This window comes from Panicum virgatum, chromosome 2N (genome assembly GCF_016808335.1).
Source record: "Panicum virgatum strain AP13 chromosome 2N, P.virgatum_v5, whole genome shotgun sequence".
Lineage (NCBI taxonomy): Eukaryota > Viridiplantae > Streptophyta > Magnoliopsida > Poales > Poaceae > Panicum > Panicum virgatum.
In genome coordinates, this window is record NC_053146.1 from 50428569 (window position 1) to 50452421 (window position 23853).

Genomic DNA, 23853 nt, shown 5'->3' on the forward strand with positions numbered 1-23853 from the left:
CTATTAGGCTATATAATGAAGGTACCCCCCTGATTAGGGTGTGGGTGTTTCTCTACAATGTGCAAATATATTGCAGAAGGAAACCACAGCTAAATATGAAAAAGTATTGTTGGATGCTCCGTGCTCTGGGCTGGGAGTCCTTTCCAAGGTACCTTCTTCATCAAGTTCTCCAGAATTTCACCCTTCCAGCATTCAGTTGAACTAACCTGAATCTGGAATTACAAGCTGTTGCATTATATTCTTTTTGTTGTTCCTAAGAGAGCAGACTTGCGTTGGAAAAGACAGTTTGAAGATTTGGAAGAATTGATGTGTTTACAAGATGAGCTTCTTGATTCGGCATCAACGTGAGATTCCTTGCCAACTGCAACATTGAAAGAATATTGTCTGAACAGTAGCTGAGGTTACTTACAAGTTACAATTGTTTTACTTGCAGGTTGGTAAAGCCTGGTGGTATACTAATCTACAGTACATGCTCGATTGACCCCGAAGAAAACGAAAAGAGGATTACTACTTTTATCCAGAGGCATCCGGTACTTGTTCACAACAACCAGCATGGATTTTTCTGTTGAAGTGAAGTTATAAACTCGATATTCAACTTGAGTTATAAAAATATGTCTGTCCTTAATATTCGGAGACTGTTGGTATTATTAAGTCTGTGCATAGTTTTTCCACTCAAGTAACAGTAGCACAAGAAACTTTTGAATTTCTTTCATCCCTTGAAGATCTTCATCCAGTAACTGGAAATTCTGAATAACCAACTATTCCTACTACATTATATTTTTCTCAAACACGCACGAGAGCTGCTTATTCCTACTACATTCTAGCCCTACTATTTCAGGTCTATGAACTGATATAGCTCTTTGTGCATGTGTAGTACTCACAAAAATGTGCACAATTGAACTTGCTCTACTATTTTTTTTTAACAACTGAAATTCCTGCATCATGATTCATGTCTACAACATTGACGACGGAATGATCTGTGTTCTTTTATAGCCCTGTAAGAATCGTATTTTGATAATGTTTCTGTGACATCTGGATATTAATTAGTTCATGATATGCTGTAGGAATTTGCTATACAAAGTGTATGCGGATATGTTCCTACAGAATTTGTTACAGATGAAGGTTTCTATTCCTCAAATCCAATTAAGCACTCTATGGATGGAGCATTTGCTGCTCGTCTTGTCCGGTCAATGCACTAAGATTCTGGGAGTGCCACAAGGCCACAACAGGTGAGATTACATTGAACCAGGAACCATATGTATTGCCCTAATTTTAAAGTGCACCGAATCACTCCTCCATTATCCTTTCTCATGTATTCTTGAAATTTTGCTTTCCTCTTACAGTCTGCATTAAGAAGCATGGTGCTTTGACTTAAGAAGCATGGTCAAAATTCATGCAATATTGCTTCTTGTACAGCAACCAGATTAGTGTCATCATGAACAAGAATGCTGAAGCTTCCCTGACAAACTCAATTTTGATGATGTGTACAATACTAATGTATGTTGCAACTTGCAAGCTAAGGTACCTGGAACTACACCTCCCTGAATGGTCTGCACCTGCACATGTCTATTTATGACTCGGGTGCTTTTGTCCAATGCTGCAAATGATAGACTTTTGTGATGACAGGAATTTTCCAGACCAATCTTCACATCCAAATGTAGCCTAACGCACATACATTTAGAAATATGGCATTCTAAAAAAAAAAAGAGAAATTGCAATGCACATTATATATAGGCACTACTAGGCAAGTGTAACCATCACTACTGTGGATAAAACAAGGTTTATTTTTCTCGAACAGATATAACAGGTTTATTACCAGCATGGAAGTTATATATCATTCCTTTTGGCAACGAGTAAACAATTTTTTTGTACTGTATTCGGGTTGTGTAATTGCTACCAGTGAATGCTATCAAGATAATTGGCTTGGCCTTACAGCCAATTTTTGAGTGAAAGAAGAATTTATGCAACAAGCCAACAAGTAATCAAATGCAGCATGTAGGCAGGCACTACAGAGGGATGTGATTGATTAGTGAGTGAAAGTAATTTGGCTTGGAATAATAGATTGATTGATGAGATGCAAGATACATATACATATATAGGCAAGTGGCTCTAGGGCTTATAGAAACAGAACCAACTGAAAGATCCTTGCCTAATATATCATCATGGCACATTTTTTATGTTCTCTCCTTTTTAAAAAGATTGTTCAATAATTAGCAAGCAGGGCTAATCTTTTTGTTCGAGGATTGGAGAATTTATGGGGAGCATGCTATCAATGTTTAGTGATGTTTCATCCTATTGGAGGCACCTGAGTGCTGATCCATACATATCACATACAATCGTTCACACACATCAGAGTGGCCATTGGCAAACAGTTATGGCAGCTGCTAGGCAATTTCTTTGTCGGAACTTCCGAGATGAAGCTGGGACTTCTTCCGTTTGGCATTTTCTACTGTCTACAAGACCGGCTAGTGTTTCTTTATTATCCATCTTATGTTTGTCATAATATATTTTATATATTGCTCAACACATGAATGAAATAAACTTATCTATGCTACTGTTTCCTGTTCATGGGATTATAGCAGGACAGTGCACCAGCACATATAACTAAGCAACCAGTCAAGAAGTACATGCATGTTTGCCTGTTTGGCTACTACCTTCTGGCCTCTTCAGTGTCGCCTTGTGATGAGTTTCATTGGCTGCCTCTTTCCATGGGAGGAATCGCTGGTTCCTAATGCCCGGCCTGTCACCAACTCACCATTAGCACCTGAAACGATGGTGAAGAAGGTAACGTCCACTGTTCGAGATTCATCCTTAGATCAACTTTTCAAAAAAAAAGAAAAAAGATTCATCCTCGATCCATCACTTTTTTATCGATTTCATCTGCAATTACAAGCCCTTGTGTCGTCATTTTCACCACCTACGCATTCATGCCCTTTTCAGATTGTTTCTTTCAGTCAAAACTGGTATCAAAATAAATAAATAATTTACTGCAAGGAAAGCAAATTTAATGAAATATCCCGTCTATTCTTTCCCAATAATATAAATGAAATAAGTCAAAAATAGAAAATATTGCAAAATGTGAAAAATGCAACATGGCACATTTAAAAAAATACAAAATAATAACTGACTTGAACTACCGCAACAATAAGATTTTCAGCATCCAAATAATACAAAATATAGCACACGACATATAAAATATATGGTAGAAGAATTCAATTTGATCATTGGAAAAAGGGTGAAAGAACAAGTTTTTAATGTTAGAAAAATTCAAATATTTAACATGGAAGATATTCCTTTACTAGTGGAATAAATAAGAAAAAAGTCCAAATTACTCCCCTCAAATATGGCAAAAGTTTGGATAACCCCATTAACTATCTCTTGGGGTTCGTAAACTATCATTTGGTTCAATTTACCTCCTAAAAAAAGGGCGTACCCAGTGCTGTAGGCTTCCCACACTGTGCGGGGTCTGGGGAAGAGTTGTCTTTAAGCCCCAAGCCTTACCCACACAAATGTGTAGAGGCTGGGACTCGAACCCGGGACCTTCCTGTTACAGACGGTAGGCTCTACCGCTGCACCAGGCCCACCCTAATTTACCTCCTAATATATATTTTTTTATTTCTCAACATACAACTGGAATCTTAATTTAATAGTTTGCAGGGTTGCAGTGGGCATCACAATGTATGTCAAAAATATATTATAAATTTTTCATCATTATTGTTTCCATGATTTTGTATCATAAGGGTTAATTTAATATTAAATATCATAGACTATCAAAATAATGATGATAAATTCTTGACATATTTTTATAAAATATGTTATGATCTCCGCTATCATCCTGCAAAATTTTAACTCAAGACTTTGTTTGTGCATGGATAAATGAAAAATATAAATCTTATTAAGACGTAAATTGGACTAAATGACATAGTTTAGTGTAGGAAAGTAGGATGCGTATAATGCGGTCGATGTATTTCATTGAGCCCCTAGGGCGAATATATAGGAGTGCATGGCTTGGAGGGCAAGTAGCATCTCCTAGAGATAAGGAAGATTATCCCGGGATTACAATCAATCCTAAACTAACCATATCCAGGGTTGCCTAATATACTCTAACATCCCCCCGCAGTCGTAGCGGTAGCAACATGAACGGTCAGACTGGAGAACAATGGAGACGTATCCCCCTGCAGTCGGAACGCCGGTGCGAAAGCTTTGACTGGAGACTCATGCAGATGATAGCCCTTTAGTGCTGTAGTGGCCGAAGTCGAGGTGGACGTGGTCGAAGCCGTGGAGGAAGCGCGGGTCGAAGCGTCGTTGAGATGCTCGAGTACACAAACTCAGCAGCTTCTTGCCGAAGACAGCAGGAGAACGGTGCGGCGGATGACGATGGTAGACGGCGCAGTTTGTGACTTAGGTCACGCTCAGGACAGGGGTGGCGACGGCGCAGGTTGCAGCAAGTGCCGCGCTCAGATCAGGGGTGGCGACGACGTCTTCCTTCAGGAACAGCGGCGGCAATGTCCGCGCGAGAACGGCTCGAGGCGCGGAGGCGGATCGAGCGCCTGCTTGACGAAGACCGGCGGTGAGTGGCGCCACTGCCTGAAAAGGCGACAACACCGGTAGGGTGGCTTGATCACGAACGTCATCACTGCAGCCTGGAAGGGCACAACAACACCTTCGTCCTTCGGGGGTGTCGACGATGAAGCAGCGACGAACGGCAGGGCGACGCAAACCCGATCTTTGATCGGGAAAAAAAAGAAACACAACAGCAACAGGGTAGACCTCCGGATACAATCTCGGGGTGCACCTAGCTGGATGCCCCCCACCTTATCTCATTCACCCATCGGTCAGAAAGACACGGAGGGAGAGAGAGAAAAGCAGAGGAGGCAAGACCTGCTCGGAGAGGAATCTCGACGGGGAGGGTGCAGCCCGAGCTGCGTCATTGCTCCAACGGTGCGGCGGGCTAGCGGCCCCACGAGGCGCCCCTACAGCCGTGTCCTCGAGCATGGCAGCGGCGGAAGTGGCGCTGGGAGGAAGGGTCGGCAGGCTCGACGACGCGGAGAGAGCAGGCGATGGAGGGGGCGCTGCGGCCCGGCGGCGACGTCAGTCGGTGATGCTGCAGCCCGTCCGTCCGACGGCGCAGTCTTGGCTCCTCCCCTCGCGCACGCACGCGGTGCGCAGTCCGTGCGGCGGCGGCGCTGGGAGGGAGGCTGGCCTGAGGCGCGGAAGGGGCGGGGAAGCTCTGAGCGGGGCCGGGGGCGACGACGCAGAGGCGGCGGCGGCCCAAGACGGGGCCATGGCGATGCCGACGAGCGACGCGGCCACGGCGACGGTAGAGGTCAGCCCTCCTGCTGCTTGTTGACGACGATGACAGCGCAGATCAGAGGGATCCGCGGCGCATCCTAGGAAGGCGCTGCCCCCGGCGGAGATCAATCTCGATCTTCCCGGGGGCGCGCGGGTGCAGCGGAAGCGGCGGCGCGGCTAGGGTTAGGATCTCGTAACCTAGGCGGAAGGGGCGGCGGGACCTGATGCGGTGCCGAGGGTGCGACGATGCAGAGGCAGGGCAGGCTCGGCGGCGGGCCCATGGCGACGCAGTGCCCGACGAGGACGATGGCGACGCAGCCATGGATCTAATGGGCGACGGGAAGAGGTAGGTCCCCTGCTGCTTGTTGACGATAACGGCGGCGCGGAACAGAGGGATCCGCGGCGCATCCTAGGAGGGTGTTGCCCCCAGCGGAGATCGATCTCCCCAGGGGCGGCGTGACGGCAGCGGAAGCAGCGGCGGCTAGGTCAGGATCTAAAACCTAGGCGTCTGATACCATGTAGGATAGGTATGATGCGTATAATGCGGTCGATGTATTGCATTGAGCCCCTTGGGCGGTATATATAGAGTACATGGCTTGGAGGGCAAGTAACCTCTCCTAGAGATAAGGAAGGTTATCCCGGAATTACAATCAATCCTAAACTAACCATATCCGGAATTGCCTAATATACTCTAACATTTAGGGTGTAAATTAAACCAAGCAATATTTAGGGCTAATTTTGACGATACTTGAAGGGAGTAATCTAAACCTTTTCCTATAACAAAAGCGTACTGTTAATAATAAAATTTAAGATCATTGAAATATTTAGAAAATGGTAGAGAACAACCAATGTCACTTAAACAGCAAAATTTAATCCGAAATAATTAAATTAGCAACAAAAATGGTGGGAAAAATTACAAAAAAATGAAAAAGAATAAAACAAAAGACACAAGAGATGAAAAAAAATGATATGAGATAGATACTTGTAAAATAAAATAAGGGAAAAGAAGTATTGAAGAAATTCACCACCCTAGTCCAGCAAAGAGACAACCCTGCCTAGGAGGCGAGTAATAACAGTTAGCAAATAAGCTGCCCATGTATGTTTCATGTCTCCATTTCTCAAATTGATCTCGAGTTACTTAGATAGTTAGATAGACAAATGTGCCATACATGCTACAGGCACATTTATAGGGAATGACAGATGATACCTCATTGCGGGGATTCCAGCGTCGATCTACGCATATGCATCCTATACATAGCTGACAGCTCAATGGCTGAGAGGTGAGAGCTTACCCTTTTATGCGATGCAGCTGAAAGCAGAGCTAGAATACAAGTATCCATTTTGCATTGTGTATTTTTTGTAACATCATACAAGAGATATTTAGGTAGATAATTTATGATTAGAACTAGGAAGTATTTTTTATTCATCAGTGCCCTTTTTGGGACCTCAAAATATTGGTACAAAGAGAGCCATCATGACAAAGCCAACAGAAGCTAGTGTGACTGAATATGGTATTCTCCCTCTATCCTCTCTGAGGAACATTGCTTCATAGATTGGGATATTAATGATCACAAGCAGCCCGCATAGAACAATCTGGGGGAGAAGTCCATTCCACAACATATTCTGGCCACTTGTCAAGATTTGACCTAGCCCTCCCACTAGGCACACGAAGTTGAGTAATGCGATGGTTGCAATGATCACATATTCTGGTGAAGACGTTCCAAATTCCATGATTTCTTGCTCGTACCTTTTCGACTCATCTTCATCACTTACCTTTGGTGAAACTACAAACCCCATCTTTGATAATCCTAACAACTTCCTAATGTTTTCGATGACAGCATAAAGGTAAGAGGTTATTCTTTTAACTAGCCACATCCTCTGTCCATTCCACCATCCTCTCAATGTATCTCCAGATGTTAATGCCTCATATAGGCTGTAAATATTCTTCACAACGAAGACATATATGAAAGGCATGATCCATGGACTCATAATCTAAATAAAATAAGTGAATAATGTTAATGTTAATGTCAATGCAAATCATACGAAACCGAAATATGACTTGTCATGTAACATACCTCAGGGAACAAGGGGGTGCCCTTGAGAAGGCCTAGGGAAGGGATCAGAACGTAATATAGCGTAGGTAGCGAGTTGGGTGCCCATAAACCATATAGACAGTAGCCCATTTGATGCGGTAACCTTATTTTTCCATGTCCAAAGAAGAAGGGGCAGTACTTTGAAAGAAAAATTGAAAAATTACCCTCGCTCCATCGCTTGTGCTGAAGTATTGTCTGAGAAATTGTTGTTGGGGCTACACCAATAAATGCTGCTCTTGGGGGGTTGTTGTAGACTGACTCCCATCCTCTACAATGTATTGTTAGTCCGGTGATAACATCTTCCACTGGGCAACCATATTTCAATCCAATCTCGTTTCCCCACTGTGTGTTATGTTCATAGGTGCAGGTTGCTAATGACTTCGCTTTCTCTTCAGTCTGGTCTATTCGATGTTGTGTCTTAATTCCTTGGTCCCAGTCTTCCTTGTAGTCCTTGTTGAAGCTCCTGCCACATAGGATCTCCCTTCTGTGGAAGCATCCAGTGCCAATGTATAATGGGCCGCCCCAAGTGTCCAGACCAGCAAACTCCACCTTAAGATTCAATAGCAGTGTTAGCGTCACAACATGCATAACGATTGCATACTCTTCTATGGGAGAACTGTATTGAAATCACAATTGATGTTGCTGACCTGATTGATGACACTGAAGGAGTTGCCATATATGTTATTCTTGGTCATATTGCTATAGTTCTGAGGGTATTGCACAAATGCAATCTTGTGACCCATTTCTTCATCCAGGAAGAAGCACAGTGCTTCTCTGATTGAATCACTGTTGTTTGAATACATATCACAGTCCACATTCATGATGATAGGGCTTTTGCTTATCACCGATGATACCCTTATCTGCATTACAAATGAAAAGCTGGAACTTAGAAATATGCGTTATGGTTAAGCCATTTTTCTTTCATGGAGTGTGCTTTGTATTTAGCGAGCTTGATACTTATTAATACAAGTTTGTTTATGAGAAATGTCAGACTCTTACAGTCCATATACAAACCATGTGGTGTCTGTCAATCGTGATTGGTTATCTCAAATAACCATATATATGCTGCAACAACAGATTTGAAGTGTACATTCCACATCTATTTCCACAAAAGGCTTATGGTGAACTCCATGTTATGATTTCTTCAAAAGTAAATGATATATAGCTTGTCCTAACCTTTTGGCTACTATTATCATAGCAAGAAACTTTATGATTATGAAAATCAGAATTTGTATTTCAACAATCTTGTCGCTAGCAACTATAAGCTAATGTGAAGTGTAGAGTTTACACCTATTTGTAAATTTAGAGATGATGGACTGATAAAAGATTAGTGAGTGTACCAGAGCATTCATTGCCCCAGCTTTGAAGTTATGGTGGTACTGAGGCCTCTTCTCACGTGCCATGTATACCAGCGTTGGTAGCACATTTCCTCCACTGTCAAGTGCACCTTTGTCTTTTCCATCTATCAGGATCTGGGAAATGAGCAAATTTAGTACTCTGGAATCTCAATATCTATGAAGATCTTCAAATAAAAAATTATGAAAATCTTCGCTGTGGCTCGGGGGATAGGAAAGCTACCTGAACAATTGGATGGTGATCTTTCGAGGTGCCCCCTGTATTCCATTCAGAAAACCCTTTATGATTTACTTTCATTTCTTCAGGAACTTTGCCTGACCTAACAACAGAATCGATCCGCTCCGTCATTCCTTCGTACAGGTCCTGCGCTCAGAAGAACAAATATCAGTTGCAATGGTCACACCTGTTTCATTATCTGACAATGTTTTAAAAATACACATACCTTGACGACTGACCATTCCTCTAAGGTTCGCGGATCATTAGGCTTATTATCTGAGTCTGCAAAGTACACCGCAGGTGACCTTGGCTCAATGTTGTATCTCCTGCAGAATGGAAGCCAGTGCTTCGCGAAGGCGGAGGTCTCCCACAAGGCATAGAAAGTGAGGATTGAGCCCCCGTCGTCGGAGAGGTACACGTTCAGCTTTTCAGGTGGGTAATTGTACGCCATGAGCGAGAGGACCGTGGCCATGACGAGACTCGGCGGCTCCGACTGCGGATCTGCGGTGCAGACGAAGATGTCCACGCAGGGCAGCCGGTCTCCATACCTGCTCCAGATTGTTCGTTATGTGGGGGTCAGGAAACTGTCACTCACAGTCACATCTTCTTTTCTTGCTCTTCCGTTAGGGCTACTTAAGTTTCCAAAAAAATTTGGCAATGTTTACAACGCTAATTAGGAATATTAAATATAAATTAATTATAAAACTAATTACACAGATGGACTGGAAATCACGAGGTGATTCTATTTTAAACCTAATTAATTCATCATTAGAGATTGTTTAGTGTAGCACGACATGGGCCAATCATTGCATAATTAGGTTCATTAGATTCGTCTCGCGATTTTCATCTAGGGGGTATGGAATGGATTTTATCAGTTATCCACATTTAATACTCCTAATGATTGGTTAAACGTTCGAAATTACTGTAGCACAGGAAAAAATTTGGGAAATAAACAGGACCTTAGTTTGTGACATTAGTTTGTCTGGGCCTGTCTTAGAGAGGTGTTTGGAGGAGTGGGTGGGAAGAGCTGCAAAGGGGCAAGCATGCGGGCATGTTCAAAACTATTAAACTAATATGAGATTGAGGCTCTTTCTTTTTCCAGGGACTGCCTGGTCCATCTGGAGAACGCAAAATAAGATGGCAATTGAGAAGATATTTCCTAACAATCCTATTGACGCCATAAACTCTGGTGTACGTATCTTCAGTACAGAAATGGCGGATACTGTTTGAAACGGGCTGATGAAGAGAAGCTTACCGAAGGTCACCAGTGTTTTTTTTTCGCGATCGTGCCTGAGCACGTTTTTCATTAAGAGAGAGAAGAAAAAAAAATACAGAAGAGCCGGAGCCCGGAGGTGGTCACCAGCGTCTCAGGGCCGTGTTACCCGCTAGTTACTTCTACTTATACGTACCCTCGTACCCAGCTTCAGTGAGCTACTATAGTTAACACAAACAGCAGATTATCTGTAGAACCTTGATGAAGACATCTGCTTTATGAAGATTAATTAGGAACGTGCACATATTGATAGATATTGATATAGACAAAGTGCATGCATGTTAGGTGCAAACAGTATGTGCCGTATACAAATCTGGCGGTTTATTTCGGTTTATCTTATTTTGAATTATTCTCTCTCACCGTTCACTATTAAATTAGCCGAAATCGGCTGTATATTGACCGGCCGAAATCAGCGAGAGCTAGCCCAAAGGATGGGCAACATGGAAAGCAGCACAGACCTGGCGGCGAGCCTGTCCTTGAAGGTCCGGCGGCGGATGGGGCACCACCGCACGGACTGCGTGATGACCCAGTAGAAGCCGAACCACAGCTCCGCCGCCAGCATCCCCAGCCACGCCGCCCTCCCCGCGCCGGCCGCCGGGACGTGCGTCGCCCTGTAGCAGAGCACCAGGCATATCCCCGCGAACACCGTGACGGCGTGGAGCTTGTACAGCGCGCTGCCCCCGGCCTTCTCCGTGGCGAACAGCCTGGCCATCTCTCCTCCTCCTCCTCCTCCCTCTCTCTATGACCCGTCGATGTGGAGCAGTATTTTGCAGTAGCTGCTCCAGTATATAACAGCGACGCCGGTGGATCGGCGACGGCGTGGGCCCGCGGCGCCCTTTCGCGCCGATCGTGTAGGATCGCTGCTGACACCGACAAGGAGACAAGCTGTAGCTAGCTAGTAGCCGCGACGACCAATGATGGCTGCTCGCTGCAGTGAAATGAAGGCGCACGTGAGATACCCGGCCCATCCCCTTGGGTCACTCCATGGTGGGCGCGACGCTATTGGATGGCTGTCGTCGTCGGCGACAGACATGATGAGCGAGGCAGCCCGATGCCAATTTGCTAGCCAGCGATTAACCGACGCAGCAGGGACGGCGTCCAGGTAAAAGATCCAGAGTATAGATGGCCAAACCGGCGGCCCGGCACGGGCCTGCTAAAGCACGGCCCGTTTAGACACGGTTAAGATAACGGGCCGTGTCGTGTCCGCCCATGGGCTGAGCTGCCAGCCCAGGCACGGCCCAAAAGTGCCTCGAGCGTGCCGTGCCAGCCCGTTTGGCCCGACGGCCCGGTCGTGCCGCAATCCGTCTGCACCTCGCCGTCGTGCCCTATCCGCCTGGGCTCTTCGCGCCACCATCCTCCTTCTCCCGCTCCGGCTTTGCCTCCCCGCCGCTCACCATGAGCCGTGCGCATCGCCCAGCCCAGCATGTCCTCCTCAGCGGCGGCGGGTGCATCGTCGTCCTCCTCGTCCGGCAGGGGGAGGGAAAGGAGGAGCACCGGGGAGTCCAGGAGCAGGGCAGGCGCAAGAAGCAGGGGAGGCGCCAGGCAGTGGCCAGGGAGATCCGCGGTGGGCCGCCGGCCGCCGCCGTGTCGTGCTGGGGCGGTGGCGGCCTCCGCTGGGGCATCTCGGTGGTTCAAAGAGATCGGCGAGAGCAGCGCGAGGAGGAGGTCGAGCCGGCGGGAGCGGGCACCGGCCGATGGCGACGCCGCCGGCGTGGTGCTACGTGTGCGGCTGCCGCCGGCCGAACGGCAGGGTCTGGTGGCGGCTGCGGCAAGATGGCCAGATGGGTGAGGGACTGAGGGGAAGGGGAGAGATTGGGCACAAATTAGGATCAGGTGGATTTGTGGGCCTAAATGGGATATATGGGCCACCGTGCCGCTTATTGGGCCGATCGGGCCTGTATTATCGGGTTGTGCCTGGACGTGTCCAACGGGCCGACAATGAGGCTCAGGCACGGCCCGGCTATCGGGTCCGTGCCGTCCAGAGCCCAGTAATCATCGGGCTGTGTCGTGCTTGGGCCGGGTTAAATTGGGCCGGGCCTCGGGCCCCCATGGGCTCCGGGTCAAATGGCCAACTATAATCCAGAGTAGCATCTGCATCGCCCGCATCCTGCTGCGCGCCGCCACCACATACGGGGTGACGACACTAGCTACCATGTCTGCCTCCCTCGCCGCGGTGTCGCCTCTCGACTCGTCTCGTGCGCCTCCGATCCGATCGATCGCCGGGGACAGGGTTCGCGCGCGAGTGGCGGCGGCGATAACAGGAGATGAGCATGCAGATACCACTGGCCGCCGGCGGGGTACGTTGCGGGTCGTGCCGGCTGGTAGCCCGTTACGCGCTAGTTTTTTTCGATCACCCTACCCTCTCGCAGCAGCAGCCAGCAGCTACCTGAAGCTGTGGAATGGAGCTGTATACGATGGCTTCATGGATGCCGTCGAAACTCGCTCGAACCGGGTGCACGAGAGGCCTACCACTACACGGCATTCTTGCCAGCGGCCGGCTTCGCCGCTGCGTCATCATGTGCGAGCCGTGTACTCCGAGTGTAAATGCCGTGTACTCCGAGTCCGGACACTAGCTGATAGAGTGATAGCTACGGCGCTAGTAGCGCCCAGAGAGCCCAGTTCCGCGGCAGGTAGATCGTCGTCGAAGGAGAGCGACGTCGACAAGTGCGAGTGTGCGACCCGCCTTCTGGTTGGTAGCTAGCTTCTTGGGTGTCGCGTCGCCGCCGGTGGGTCCTTGGCTCCTTGCTTTCCACTGTCGAGGTTGGTCGATCAGATCATTTGAGTAGGCGGTCCAGGTTGCGCCGGAGCCCTTCTCAGGATGGACGATTCTCGATACTGGTTGTTGGAGTAATGAATATCCTTTGTGAGCGTGCTCCACGCCAACCATTTTATTTTTTTCAAATTATACAGTACTATTGAAACACCTACACAATATATGCACACTCATCTTTATAAACGTACGCACGTAACAATCAGAATTTATCTAAGCCCTGACGCCCACTTTATCACTATAGTAGATAAGCCAAAGTGGTGGCCAAGATGACGGGCTGCGCCCGGCCGTGATCCGTGGACCTCGCTCGATGTCTGCGTGTCGCCTTGCGAGTTGCGACTCCGGCCGCCGCAGGTGCACGTCCGAGCTACGACAGCAGGGGACTACCCAGTCGTGCCTGAGAGCTCAGCTAAGCTAATAACGCATTATTTCTGGCCAACATAAAGTAGTCTTTGTCCATAGGTTTACAGAGGTTCCAACTTGAGGCAGCTGCAAGCATTAATTCCTAGAGTGAAAAGTGCGGTTTACATCTTTAATCTATTATAGAAGTTCAATTTTCAATCTTTAACTACAAAATCGAATAGCAAAGATCATCCAACTGTTGAAACCGGATAAATTTGGTGCTTTAGGTGGTTTTGAAGGTGGTTTTTCATTTTGTGAGAATTAAAAATATTCAAATTTAAACTAAAAATCATAATTAATTTATTTTAAATAAAAAAATACGAAATTGGTATCAAAAGTTTTCTAAATGGTACTTTTGGTTATCTAGATTCATGTTTTTTATTTTTATAATATTTGTTTGCTTATAGTTATGTCTATTGTTTTTAAATAACTAAGATTTAAATAGAACAATAATAGATACTAGCTTCATATTTTTTTTATTTAAAATGAATTAGTTTTAATTTTTCAAATATAATTAGAATTTTTTATCTTTTAAAAAACATAACCAGCTTGGAAACCATCCCAAGGGCTAAATGTGCCCGGTTTTCGACAGTTGGATGACCTATGTTATCCGGTTTCGTAGTTGAAAGTTGAAAATCAGATTTCGAGGGTGTAATTTGAACTTTTCCCTTATTATGGTTAAACAAAGTATTTGTTATTCATTTGTGCCATTTTTTGTGACCTCAAAACAATGGCACGGGGAGGGCTAACATCACAAAGCCAATGGACACTAGCGTTACTGAGAATGGCATGCTCCCTGTGTCCTTCCTGATGAACAGCTTCATAAACTGGAATATTGATGATCACTAGCAACCCGCACAGAACGACCTGGAGGAAAAATCCACTCCACGCCATGTTCTCGCCACTTGTCAAGATTTTGCATAGCCCTCCCACCAGGCACACAAGGTTGAGCAATGCAACCGTTGCAATGATCACATATTCTGGAGTCGACGCTCCAAACTCCATGATTCCTTGATCATACCTTTTTGACTCGTCTTCGTCACTTACCTTTGGTGAAACTGCAAACCCCACCTCTGACAGTCCTAACAACTTCCTCACAGTGTCGATGGTGCCATACAGGTACGAGGTTATTCTTCTAATCATCCACATCCTCTGTCCGTTCCACCATCCTCTCAGCTTGTCTCCATGTAATAATGCCTCGTACGCGCTGTAAATGTTCTTAACAACTGCGATAGATTCATAACCTAATGGTAAAAGAGCATCTTGTTAGTTCCAATTTAGTCATTTGAAATCTTATTATTACTAATTAGAGGCTTCTTTTGAGTCCTAGGTTGACACTCTAAAAAATAAAGAAATTCTAAAAATTCTTACAAAAATCAGAAATATCCGGCCAGCAATCCGACAACTCTAATCATAATAGTCATTAGATCTATTATCTTTTCTAATAAATTACTCACCTCTATCATTATAAAAATATAGACTAAAGTAACCTTCTAAATATGTATCTAAATTACCCACCTCTACCATTATAAAAACAATCTAAAGTAACCCACTAATTTTCGTATAAACTACCCACCTATGCCATTATAAAAATAATGCAAATAACCCTCTAAATTTGCATATAAATTTTCCAGCTATGTCATAATTAAAAGTTAAATTAACCTCTAAATTTGATTCTAAATTGTGCAATTATAACAAAATATTAAAGTGCACCAATATAAAATTTTAAATTGCTATTGCTATCACTATTAATATATTAATAATATAAAAAATATTATTCACCATATGTGTCACCATGTATTCATATATGGTAGAAGACATAAGAATACCAATTCAGAAACAAATGGTTCGGTTAAATATATATCAAAACACACGTGGAGGCATGATGCAAAATGAAAACTAGTGCAACTAGATACTGATAAATATGTATTTTTATATGTGTTAGTAGATGAAAGAGGTCGTGACATGAATAATTATAATTATTAGCTATAAATTTTATTTTTATATTAGTTCTAATTAGCCGGTGCGGGAGCACAGTTGATAGCTTAATTAATATTGATCATTTAGCATACCTGGGGGGACAGGGAAATGCCTTTGAAAAGGCCCAATGAAGGGATGACAACATAGTACAGCGTAGGGAGTGAGTTGGGCGCCCACAAACCATAGATTGAGTAGGGCATTTGATATTGTAAACTGATAATTCCGTTTCCAAAGATGAAGGGGCAGCACTTTGAAAGAAAGATCGAGAAGTTACCCTCGCTCCATCTCTTGTGTTGCAGGATAGTCTGTGCAAGTGTTGTTGGGCCTACACCCATAAACGCTGCCCTTGGTGGGTTGTTGCAGACTGACTTCCATCCTCTGCAATGTATTGCCAACCCAGTGATCACATCTTCTGCTGGGAAACCATATTTCACTCCAATCTCATTTCCCCACTGCGTGTTGTTTTCGTAAGTGCAAGTTGTTAACGACCTGGCTTTCTCTTCAATCTGATATATGGACAACTCTCTTTTTTCCTTCATTCCTCTCTCCCAATCTTCCTTGTTATAGTCATTGGTGAACCTCCTGCCACACAAGATCCCCCTTCTGTGGAAGCATCCAGTGCCAATATAGAGAGGGCCACCCACACCGTCGAAACCACGTAGTTCCACCTGATGATAGATTCAGTAGCAAAGTGTTAGGGGCCATTGCATGTATGATGCTTGCATATACTGCTATGAGAGAACAGTATTGAAGTTACAACTGATATTACTGACCCGACTGAGAACATTGAATGAGTTGCCATATATGTTATTCTTGGCTATATTGTTATAGTACTGAGGGTGCTGCACAAATGCGATCTTGTGACCCATTTCTTCATCAAGGAAGAAGCACAACGCATCTCTGATTGCATCACTGTGCAGACGAAGATGTCCACGCAGGGTAGCCGCTCTCCATACCTGCTCCAGAATTCCAGATTGCACGGTATTACAGGTACTCCCTTCATTTTCTTTAAATAAAATATACCATATTTGTGACAAGCTATTTAGCCCTTGTTTAGATGTGTAAAAGGAAAGTTGTGAAATACTGTAACACTTTCGTTTATATTTAATAATTATTGTCCGATTATGGGTTAACTAGACTCAAAAGATTCGTCTCGCAAATTTCAGACAAACTGTGTAATTAATTATTTTGTTTAGCTACATTTAATACTTCATGCATGCGTTCAAAGATTCGATGTGATATAGAATCTTGTAAAGTTTTGAAATTTTGAATGAAACTCAACAAGAGGCTAGTTAATTTTTAAACTAATTAATTAGCTTGTCCTATACACATAAATACACCCATTTATCTTTCTCGAATACTGATTTTTTTCGTGGAGGATTGAAAAGGACCTGATCAAAGTACATGACACTATGCAAGCCTAGTGATGGAGTGGGTATTATGTGGCAGCGCGTACTAGGCTAGGCAGACCTGGCGGCGAGCCTGTCCTTGAAGGTGCGGCGGCGGATGGGGCACCACCGCACGGACTGCGTGATGACCCAGTAGAAGCCGAACCACAGCTCCGCCGCCAGCATCCCCAGCCACGCCGCCTTCCCCGTGCCGGCCGCCGGGACGTGCGTCGCCCTGTAGCCGAGCACCAGGCATATCCCCGCGAACACCGTGACGGCGTGGAACCGGTACAGCGACCTGCTGCCCCCGAGCTTCTCCGTGGCGAACAGCCTCTCCATCTCTCTCGATCACTCTCTCGAACGGTCGGTCTGGGAGTTACTGATGAGGTGACGGCGGCTTATGTCTGACTCTACGGGAGTCGGGAGAGCCGTAGAGCACCGGCGTTTATAACGCCGGCGGAGCAACGGCGTGGATCGATGCTGACAGCGAAACTTGACAGGGTGGCGGCTAGCTATCGACCAATCGGGGCAGACGCGGAGTATATCCGATCGGCCAGTTAAATTGTTGGGAGTCGTCTTCGTCTCGTGCACCTCCGATTCGGCCGCGGGTGCGCGACGGAGCGTGCGGGCGGTGACGGTGACCGGCGGAGGAACATCAGCTGCATGCTGAGGTGAGCAGCAGCCGGAGTTGCGGGTCGTGTCTTCCACTCTCGCAGCAGCACTCGTTGATTATCCTGCTGCTCCGCTAATGTACACTAGTACAGCAACCCAAGTATCGATAGATCATGTGCGTTGTCCATACACTGTACGAACTACGACTAGCTAGAGCCAAATTGATCGCAGTCAGAGGTTGCCGTCGGAATCTCTCAGCCTCACTGCAGTCTCGGGATCTACTAGCTCGCCAACAATGTCGCGTTCCAGGTTCTTGTTCAGTGATCAGTGTCTCGTTGCGGCGAGGTAGCTAGTGTCTCGAGGAGTGGCCACAGTGGAAGAAAGATGATTCTTTCATAGAAAACTACGGCCAAAGAAAAGGGGAAAACTCTCCTACCAGGTTCGCCCACTTGATTATAGCATTTTAGCACGTAGCAGCCAACACACGGTTCAGTTCGATTGGCATGTCACATGTCTATTATTGCAGTTTAAAAGTAGTCTATGAGAAGCCAAGTGGAAAATCAGAGGTGACAGGTTTTGGTTTGACAGTTACCGATCATTTGAGTAATAATTATGTTTATGGCAAATCAGAGGCGATCAGGTGAGCGGTGGCAGAGACCACCCCCTGCTGCTACCCACAGTCGCATGTCACGTGTCAAACCTAAAATATATTTTATGATAAATTTAGTGCTACCTATTTTACTAACTGATTGAGTAAGTAATATTGTTGTCAAAATTTGATAAAAAGAAAGATAATAGTGTTAGATATTTAAGAACGGAGGTAGTTAGAGCTTGCCTTATCCAAGTCTATATGAAAATGTTATGAATTTCTAAAATAAGATAAAACTTTGGTTGTACAGTCTTCTACAACATTTAGGGCAAGTACATTGGATCTGTCTATTATGGACGGTCTCATGCAATTTTTTTGAAATGAAGGTAGGAGCACTGTCACATTATATAAAAAGAAGAAGCATTCGTACATAACGCGCCGAAGCGAACACCACCACCACACAAACAACGCACGCAAACAAACACACCCAACAAAACACTACACCACCACGAACTGGGAGAGGAAGCGAAAGAAGCCGCCGCGAACTGCGCCGTCGGCGCCAACGCTGTGCCACGCCAAAAGCCGCGGCCCGCTACTACAAGCCAGAGCGGCAACTCGAACTCCTCCACCAAGGGACTATCACCCTCAACCTGCACACACATGACCGTCGATCCCCCTGTTCCAATGGTGCTTCAGCAGGACACTCCCGTCGCAGCGCCGATGAAAAACACTGATCCTGGCCACTCTACGTGGGGGTCTCGCCTCTCCCACCGCCTCACACTCCTTTGCCAAGGACTCAGATAATTGAAACTGCTCTGAAAGCAACAACATCCGCCCAGCCGTCACCGGTATCACCACTACACCATGTGCGCCACCTCAAGACCTCCAGCACCATGGGTCCTCTGCACCTCCCTGCCAACACGGACCAAGCGCACCTCCTCTGTCGCTGCGCGCAGGCAACACCACCAACCAACCACCACCACTGCCTAGCCAAGGAGAGTCTCCAATGCGACGCCTCCAACGAGGGCACGACGCCAAAGGCGCCGCCGTCGCACGTCCAAAGATGGACAAGATTTTCACCCTAAAGAGCCCCGTGCAGTAAGAACATGATGCCTCACAATGGTGCTCCCAACAGGGAGAACGGCACCACAAGGGCGCCGCCACCATCGCCACCGACAAAAGCGTCAGTGAAGGCTTTCGCCCGACTCAGCACCATGCCTGCCGCAAGTTCTTGGTCAAGCCCGTAGCCTACTCCTTCCCGCCTCCGCAACGCCTCCATCGGAAGAAGCCCGGCACAGCTCGAAGCACCACCTCGATGCCACCAGCATGCACCAGCCACCCCCTCAACCCCAGCACCAAGGCGGCGCCGGACCAGCATCACCATCGAGGAGGAGAAGGGGAGCACCAACCGCCACACCATAGATCCCGTCGCCCATCTCCCGTGCGCAGCATGCCCCCGCCCCCACCATCTCCAGGCCGCAAGACCAAGATCTGGTCAAGGCAGAGGCTCCCGATCGCAGCCATCGCCAGACACCGTCACCGCTGGCCACGGCCAGCCACGACCGCGGTCAACAGCGGCCCGCCAGGCCCCGCGCCTGGCCAGCCACGGCCACTGCCCGCGTCAGCCACGGCCGGCCACGGCTGCCAGCGATGGCCACGGTCAGCGCCCCCATCCGCGCAAGCCGCCGCCGCCGCCGCTCCCCGACATCGAACGCCCCCCTCCCCCCCCCACACACCTTCATGCACCCCTGTCGCGCCGCCACTAGATCCGGACGGGGCGACGCCGGATCTGGTGGCCCCCGCCGCCGCCGCGTAAAACGCTCGCCACCGACGAAGGAGCTCCGGGGGAGCCAAGGCGGCCGCACCCGCCCCAAGCCGCCGGAGAGAGGGGGAAGGCCCCGCCGCTGCTTTCACCGTGGGCCGCACGAGCTTTCAGTGGCCCGCTCCGGCAGCTGCGCGGCGGGACGGAGGGGAAGCGGGAGGTGCGGCGGCTAGGGTTTGAGGGAGCCGCCCCGTCGCTCGAGCGGGGACGACACGAGCGGGATTGACTCCCCGGTCTCATGCAATTACATCATCTTGAGACTCTCATGTGCCAAAGTACAGGAGTAGTGTCATTGCAAGTAGAATTGAATATCTTGAATAATTAATGCAACCATAAACGTCCTCGTTAGCTAGGCACAACTGCACAAGTCCATTCGTGTTTATTTCGGGATATGCACAGCACGACCTAGCTTGGAGGAGGGGCTAAAGCTTTAGTCCGGTCACATCAGATATTTGGCACTAATTAAAATTACTAAATATAAGTTAATTATAAAATTAGTTGCATAAATAGAGGCTAATTGATAAGATAAATCTATTAAGCTTAATTAGCCCATGATTTGATCATGTTGTGCTATAGTACACATGTATTAATGATGAATTAATTAGATATATTAAATTCATCTCGTCAATTAGCCTCCTGTAATTAATTTATATTAATATTATTTCTAATTAGTGTCCAAACATTGCACGTGATGAGGCTAAATTTTAGTCCCCTCCTCCAAACATTTGGGCCCGGCAAAAATTTTAGTCCCCTCCACCAAACACTTGGACCCGGCGAATCCTGCGCTCACCCCCGCCCCTTTTTCTTTTTTATATTTTTTAAAAATTAAAATTTCAAAAATATATGTCTGTTTTCAAATATTTCAAAAATATACCCCGGTCGCCCTCCCATAGGGCGACAGGCCCAATGTGTAATTTTTTTTTTCAAATTTGCAACGAAGTCCCTGGAGAGAAAAAAAAAGGCGGGGGACCTGTCGCCCCCCAACGGGCGACAGGGGCCTGTCACCCTCCCCTCGGGCGACAGGTCCCTGTCGCCCATTGCGGGGGCGACAGGCCCCCCCTTTTTTTCTCGGACTTTTATTTTTGCAGGGACCTATTTTGAGCTATTTGAGCGTGTATTCGTCATCATCGTCGGCAAGATCTCGGCCGCTAACTCCTACCGCACGTTACTTGTCCTTCATTAAATCACGGAAAAAAAATCGCAAGAACTTCCCTTATTTCACGAGCATTATGGAACCCACAAACATAATAAGTTCACATAAATAATATCTATAAAAACAAATGACAAGTAACCTGCCACAATCATAAACATCGGATACAAATAAGAGGTCCACAGCTATCTCATTACAAATAAACATCATATACATCTAACCACCCCTAGGGCGTCGGACCCTCTTAGCCCTCTGCTGGGCACGGACATATCCCTCGGAGTAGGTGAGAACATCCGGAGACCTCACCTGTCGCTCAGGACGCGCAAGGGGCTGCGATGTCTGCTGCTGAGAGATCCCAAGTGGTGCTCCTCCTAGCTGTGAATACCCCAAGACATCGAGGTCACCTTGCGCGGCAGGCTCTTCTGGACTCAAGCTGTCGAAGTCGTCTAAGGTGAATGTCTCGTTATCTGGTCGAAAGGAGGAAGAAGAAGGTCCGGCGCCCGCATCGGGGTAGAATCCTACGCAAAAAATATGGATGTTAGCGTACGCCCGTATATTTCGTAATGACATGTAGAAACCGAAATACGAAACATAAATTAACCTGTGCACGCCGGTATCTGTGGCCCCGGTACCATCCCTGGATACAGTCCGCCAACTGGTGCTGTCCCTCTAAACATTCCAGTATGGCCGAACGCAGTAGCTGGATCGTATCCTGTATGTGATATTAGTAAATATGTAGGAACACTTGATGTAATTTTAAAGAGATATGTACGTTACCTGTACTTGGGAAGAACTGCGACGTCGGCCCGTGTATGGTCGATGGACACGGGAACGACGACGACGCCTGAGACGACCCGTGGCTGTCTTCGTACTGCACACGGCTTCCGAAGTTGTGCGTTACCTGACGCAACTGATCACGCTGCCTCGACCATGCCTCTATCTGCTCAAACTGGGTCATTGGGGATCCGGCACGTACCCTCGTCAGGTAAGTCGAGCAGTCCGTCTCCATCATGTTGCAAAGGCGAAACTGCATCAATTCAGTAAAGTTACAAACACATGAATTATCTTATGAATATGATTATATATATATGCAAATATGATCAAGAGACTCACCGCGCCAGCTAGTGCCTCCACGTGGTGCCGGGCATAGCCATCCTGAGGCCTCGCCTGGTGTGGCTGCGGGTGAGTGTCAACAAAAACCAGACGAGCCCGAGTCCGGGGTAAGTACCAGGTGAGGTAAGCCCTAAAGGAGCTATCTGTGTGTGGTCCTGTTGGATGGACCAAGTGCTCGTCTGCCTGTTCCCATTGGTCCACCCACGGCTGGATCTTGGTGAGCCAATCATCAGAGCACGGCAAGCCACTCCTTGACAACCTACAAAGTGGACCACGAAGAATCGTTAGAATCGACACGAATGTATGAGCCAAGTTCATTCATAATTACCTGTGGTCCTGGCGACTGACACGCTCCAACGCGGTGGGCACCGGAAACTCCTGGCGCTGCCCAAACTGTCTCCTGACTCTCCAGGGGCAATATGCCTCAACCGCGATGTCATAAACCAGGACGGCGGAAGTAAGCCACAGGCTCGCATTCGCGGAGCAGTGCGAAGACAGGCCTGCTGGTGCACGGGTAGCCACAGCCTCTGGGCTGTAAGGCTCCCAGACAACGTCCTCGGGCGCCAACATGTCGAGCTCCGAAACAAACTCAGGATATGCGCGTTTAACCCGCGCATGTGCCCAGGACCTCTGCATTCCGAATAAGTAAAATTAAAAGTGCGCTAATACATCATGTAACAATGAATAACAAAATTAGGTTTGTTGCGAACATACCTGACGCCAGATCCAGATAGTTCCCATAGTGGGCCTCTCGTCCTCCTCGTCGCCGTACATGCCCCCGTGGTAAGGCTCGTGGCTGACCAAGGGGCGACCAACGGCTAGCCTCTCGTACGACCAAAGCTGTAGCAGTAGTGGGCACCCTGACAGGATAGCGTTCCCATGTGTCTTCATGCACCCATCGCAGAGTCCACGGTAAGTGGCTGCAAGTACCGCCTCACCCCAGCTGTAGGGCGGTACGTCCTCGTCCCCATCCGCAATCTCCCGTGCATACGGAAGGAGAATCCTATCGACCGAGTTGCCATGAGTGTTGTTGAACATGATGTAACCAAACAACCAAAGTAGGTACGCCTCCAGCGATCTGGTCACACTGTACTCGTCGGCATCCGCAGCCAAAAGGGCAGGCTGCATAAACAATTAAGATAAATAGTTTCAACTATCAATGGAACATGTGAATTGTAACAATTAAATTTATATTTGGAATAAATACGTACTGTAAACTGTAGGAACCAGGTCTTCGAAGGACCTGCTGCTCGCGGGTGCGGGTTGATCGGACCTGCTTCATCCACGCGGTCAACCAGGGCAAAACGGGCCTCCAGCTCATCCTTCCATGAGGCCGCCACCACACGCGGACCTACAGCCTCCCCGACGATAGGGAGGCCGAGGAGGTAGGCCACGTCCTGCAGCGTAGGAGTCATCTCCCCACACGGGAGGTGGAACGTGTGTGTCTCCGGCCTCCATCTGTCAACGAGCGCCGTCAGGAGGGATCGGTCGAGCTGAATAGGCCCAACCTCGACAAGACGGCTCATAGTCAGTAGGCCGGCCTCACGTAATCTGCAAAAAAACAAAAAATGTCGAAACAAAGGAATACCAGCGAATACATAAGTCATAAACAATAATATTTCATTACATACCGGTCACACCAATCGTTGTGTATAGAGATCGCCTCGCCGGGTGGACGAGGACGTAGCACCTCTAGGGTTCGGTGCTCAACAGCTGCAAAGTAAGACCTGTGGCTCGAGTCGATCACTGGGTCTAGCAAGGAGTCCATCTCCATACCTGCATTCAAAAATATATGAG

The 23853-nt window shown here is 47.3% G+C and overlaps 2 protein-coding genes, 1 long non-coding RNA gene and 1 pseudogene across 5 annotated transcripts in view; 2 read left to right on the forward strand and 2 right to left on the reverse strand.

Moving 5' to 3' along the window:
* The window catches only part of LOC120660999 (probable ribosomal RNA small subunit methyltransferase B), a 24429-nt gene extending 21880 nt beyond the window's left edge, over nucleotides 1-2549 (forward strand). Inside the window, exons 17-22 of one of the 3 annotated variants that reach the window (XR_005669789.1) lie at nucleotides 77-148; nucleotides 259-344; nucleotides 434-530; nucleotides 1065-1229; nucleotides 1344-1521; nucleotides 1799-2549. Coding sequence is in view for 1 of the 3 variants with exons in the window: in XM_039939674.1 (XP_039795608.1) it covers nucleotides 77-148; nucleotides 259-344; nucleotides 434-530; nucleotides 1065-1199 (390 nt within the window). In the remaining 2 variants the exon portion in view is untranslated. Of the gene's footprint in view, nucleotides 1-76; nucleotides 149-258; nucleotides 345-433; nucleotides 531-1064; nucleotides 1230-1343 lie in introns of all 3 variants that reach the window. The other 2 variants (XR_005669790.1, XM_039939674.1) reach the window with 2 other exon arrangements.
* Nucleotides 2550-6614: 4065 nt separating this feature from the next.
* On the reverse strand, nucleotides 6615-11182 carry LOC120660998 (cellulose synthase-like protein E6). Its single transcript, XM_039939673.1, has 7 exons — nucleotides 10689-11182; nucleotides 9184-9505; nucleotides 8964-9104; nucleotides 8726-8857; nucleotides 8033-8245; nucleotides 7368-7934; nucleotides 6615-7284 (listed from the first exon to the last, which is right to left on the reverse strand). Exons 1-7 carry the CDS (start codon nucleotides 10940-10942, stop codon nucleotides 6739-6741), a joined length of 2175 nt encoding a protein of 724 aa, XP_039795607.1. The 5' UTR covers nucleotides 10943-11182; the 3' UTR covers nucleotides 6615-6738.
* On the forward strand, nucleotides 9396-10579 carry LOC120661000. Its single transcript, XR_005669791.1, has 2 exons — nucleotides 9396-9532; nucleotides 10060-10579. It is a non-coding gene; the product is annotated as an uncharacterized LOC120661000 (long non-coding RNA).
* A 2901-nt stretch (nucleotides 11183-14083) lies between the features above and the next one.
* Nucleotides 14084-17166, reverse strand: LOC120662715 (annotated as a pseudogene).
* Nucleotides 17167-23853: the final 6687 nt, after the last annotated feature.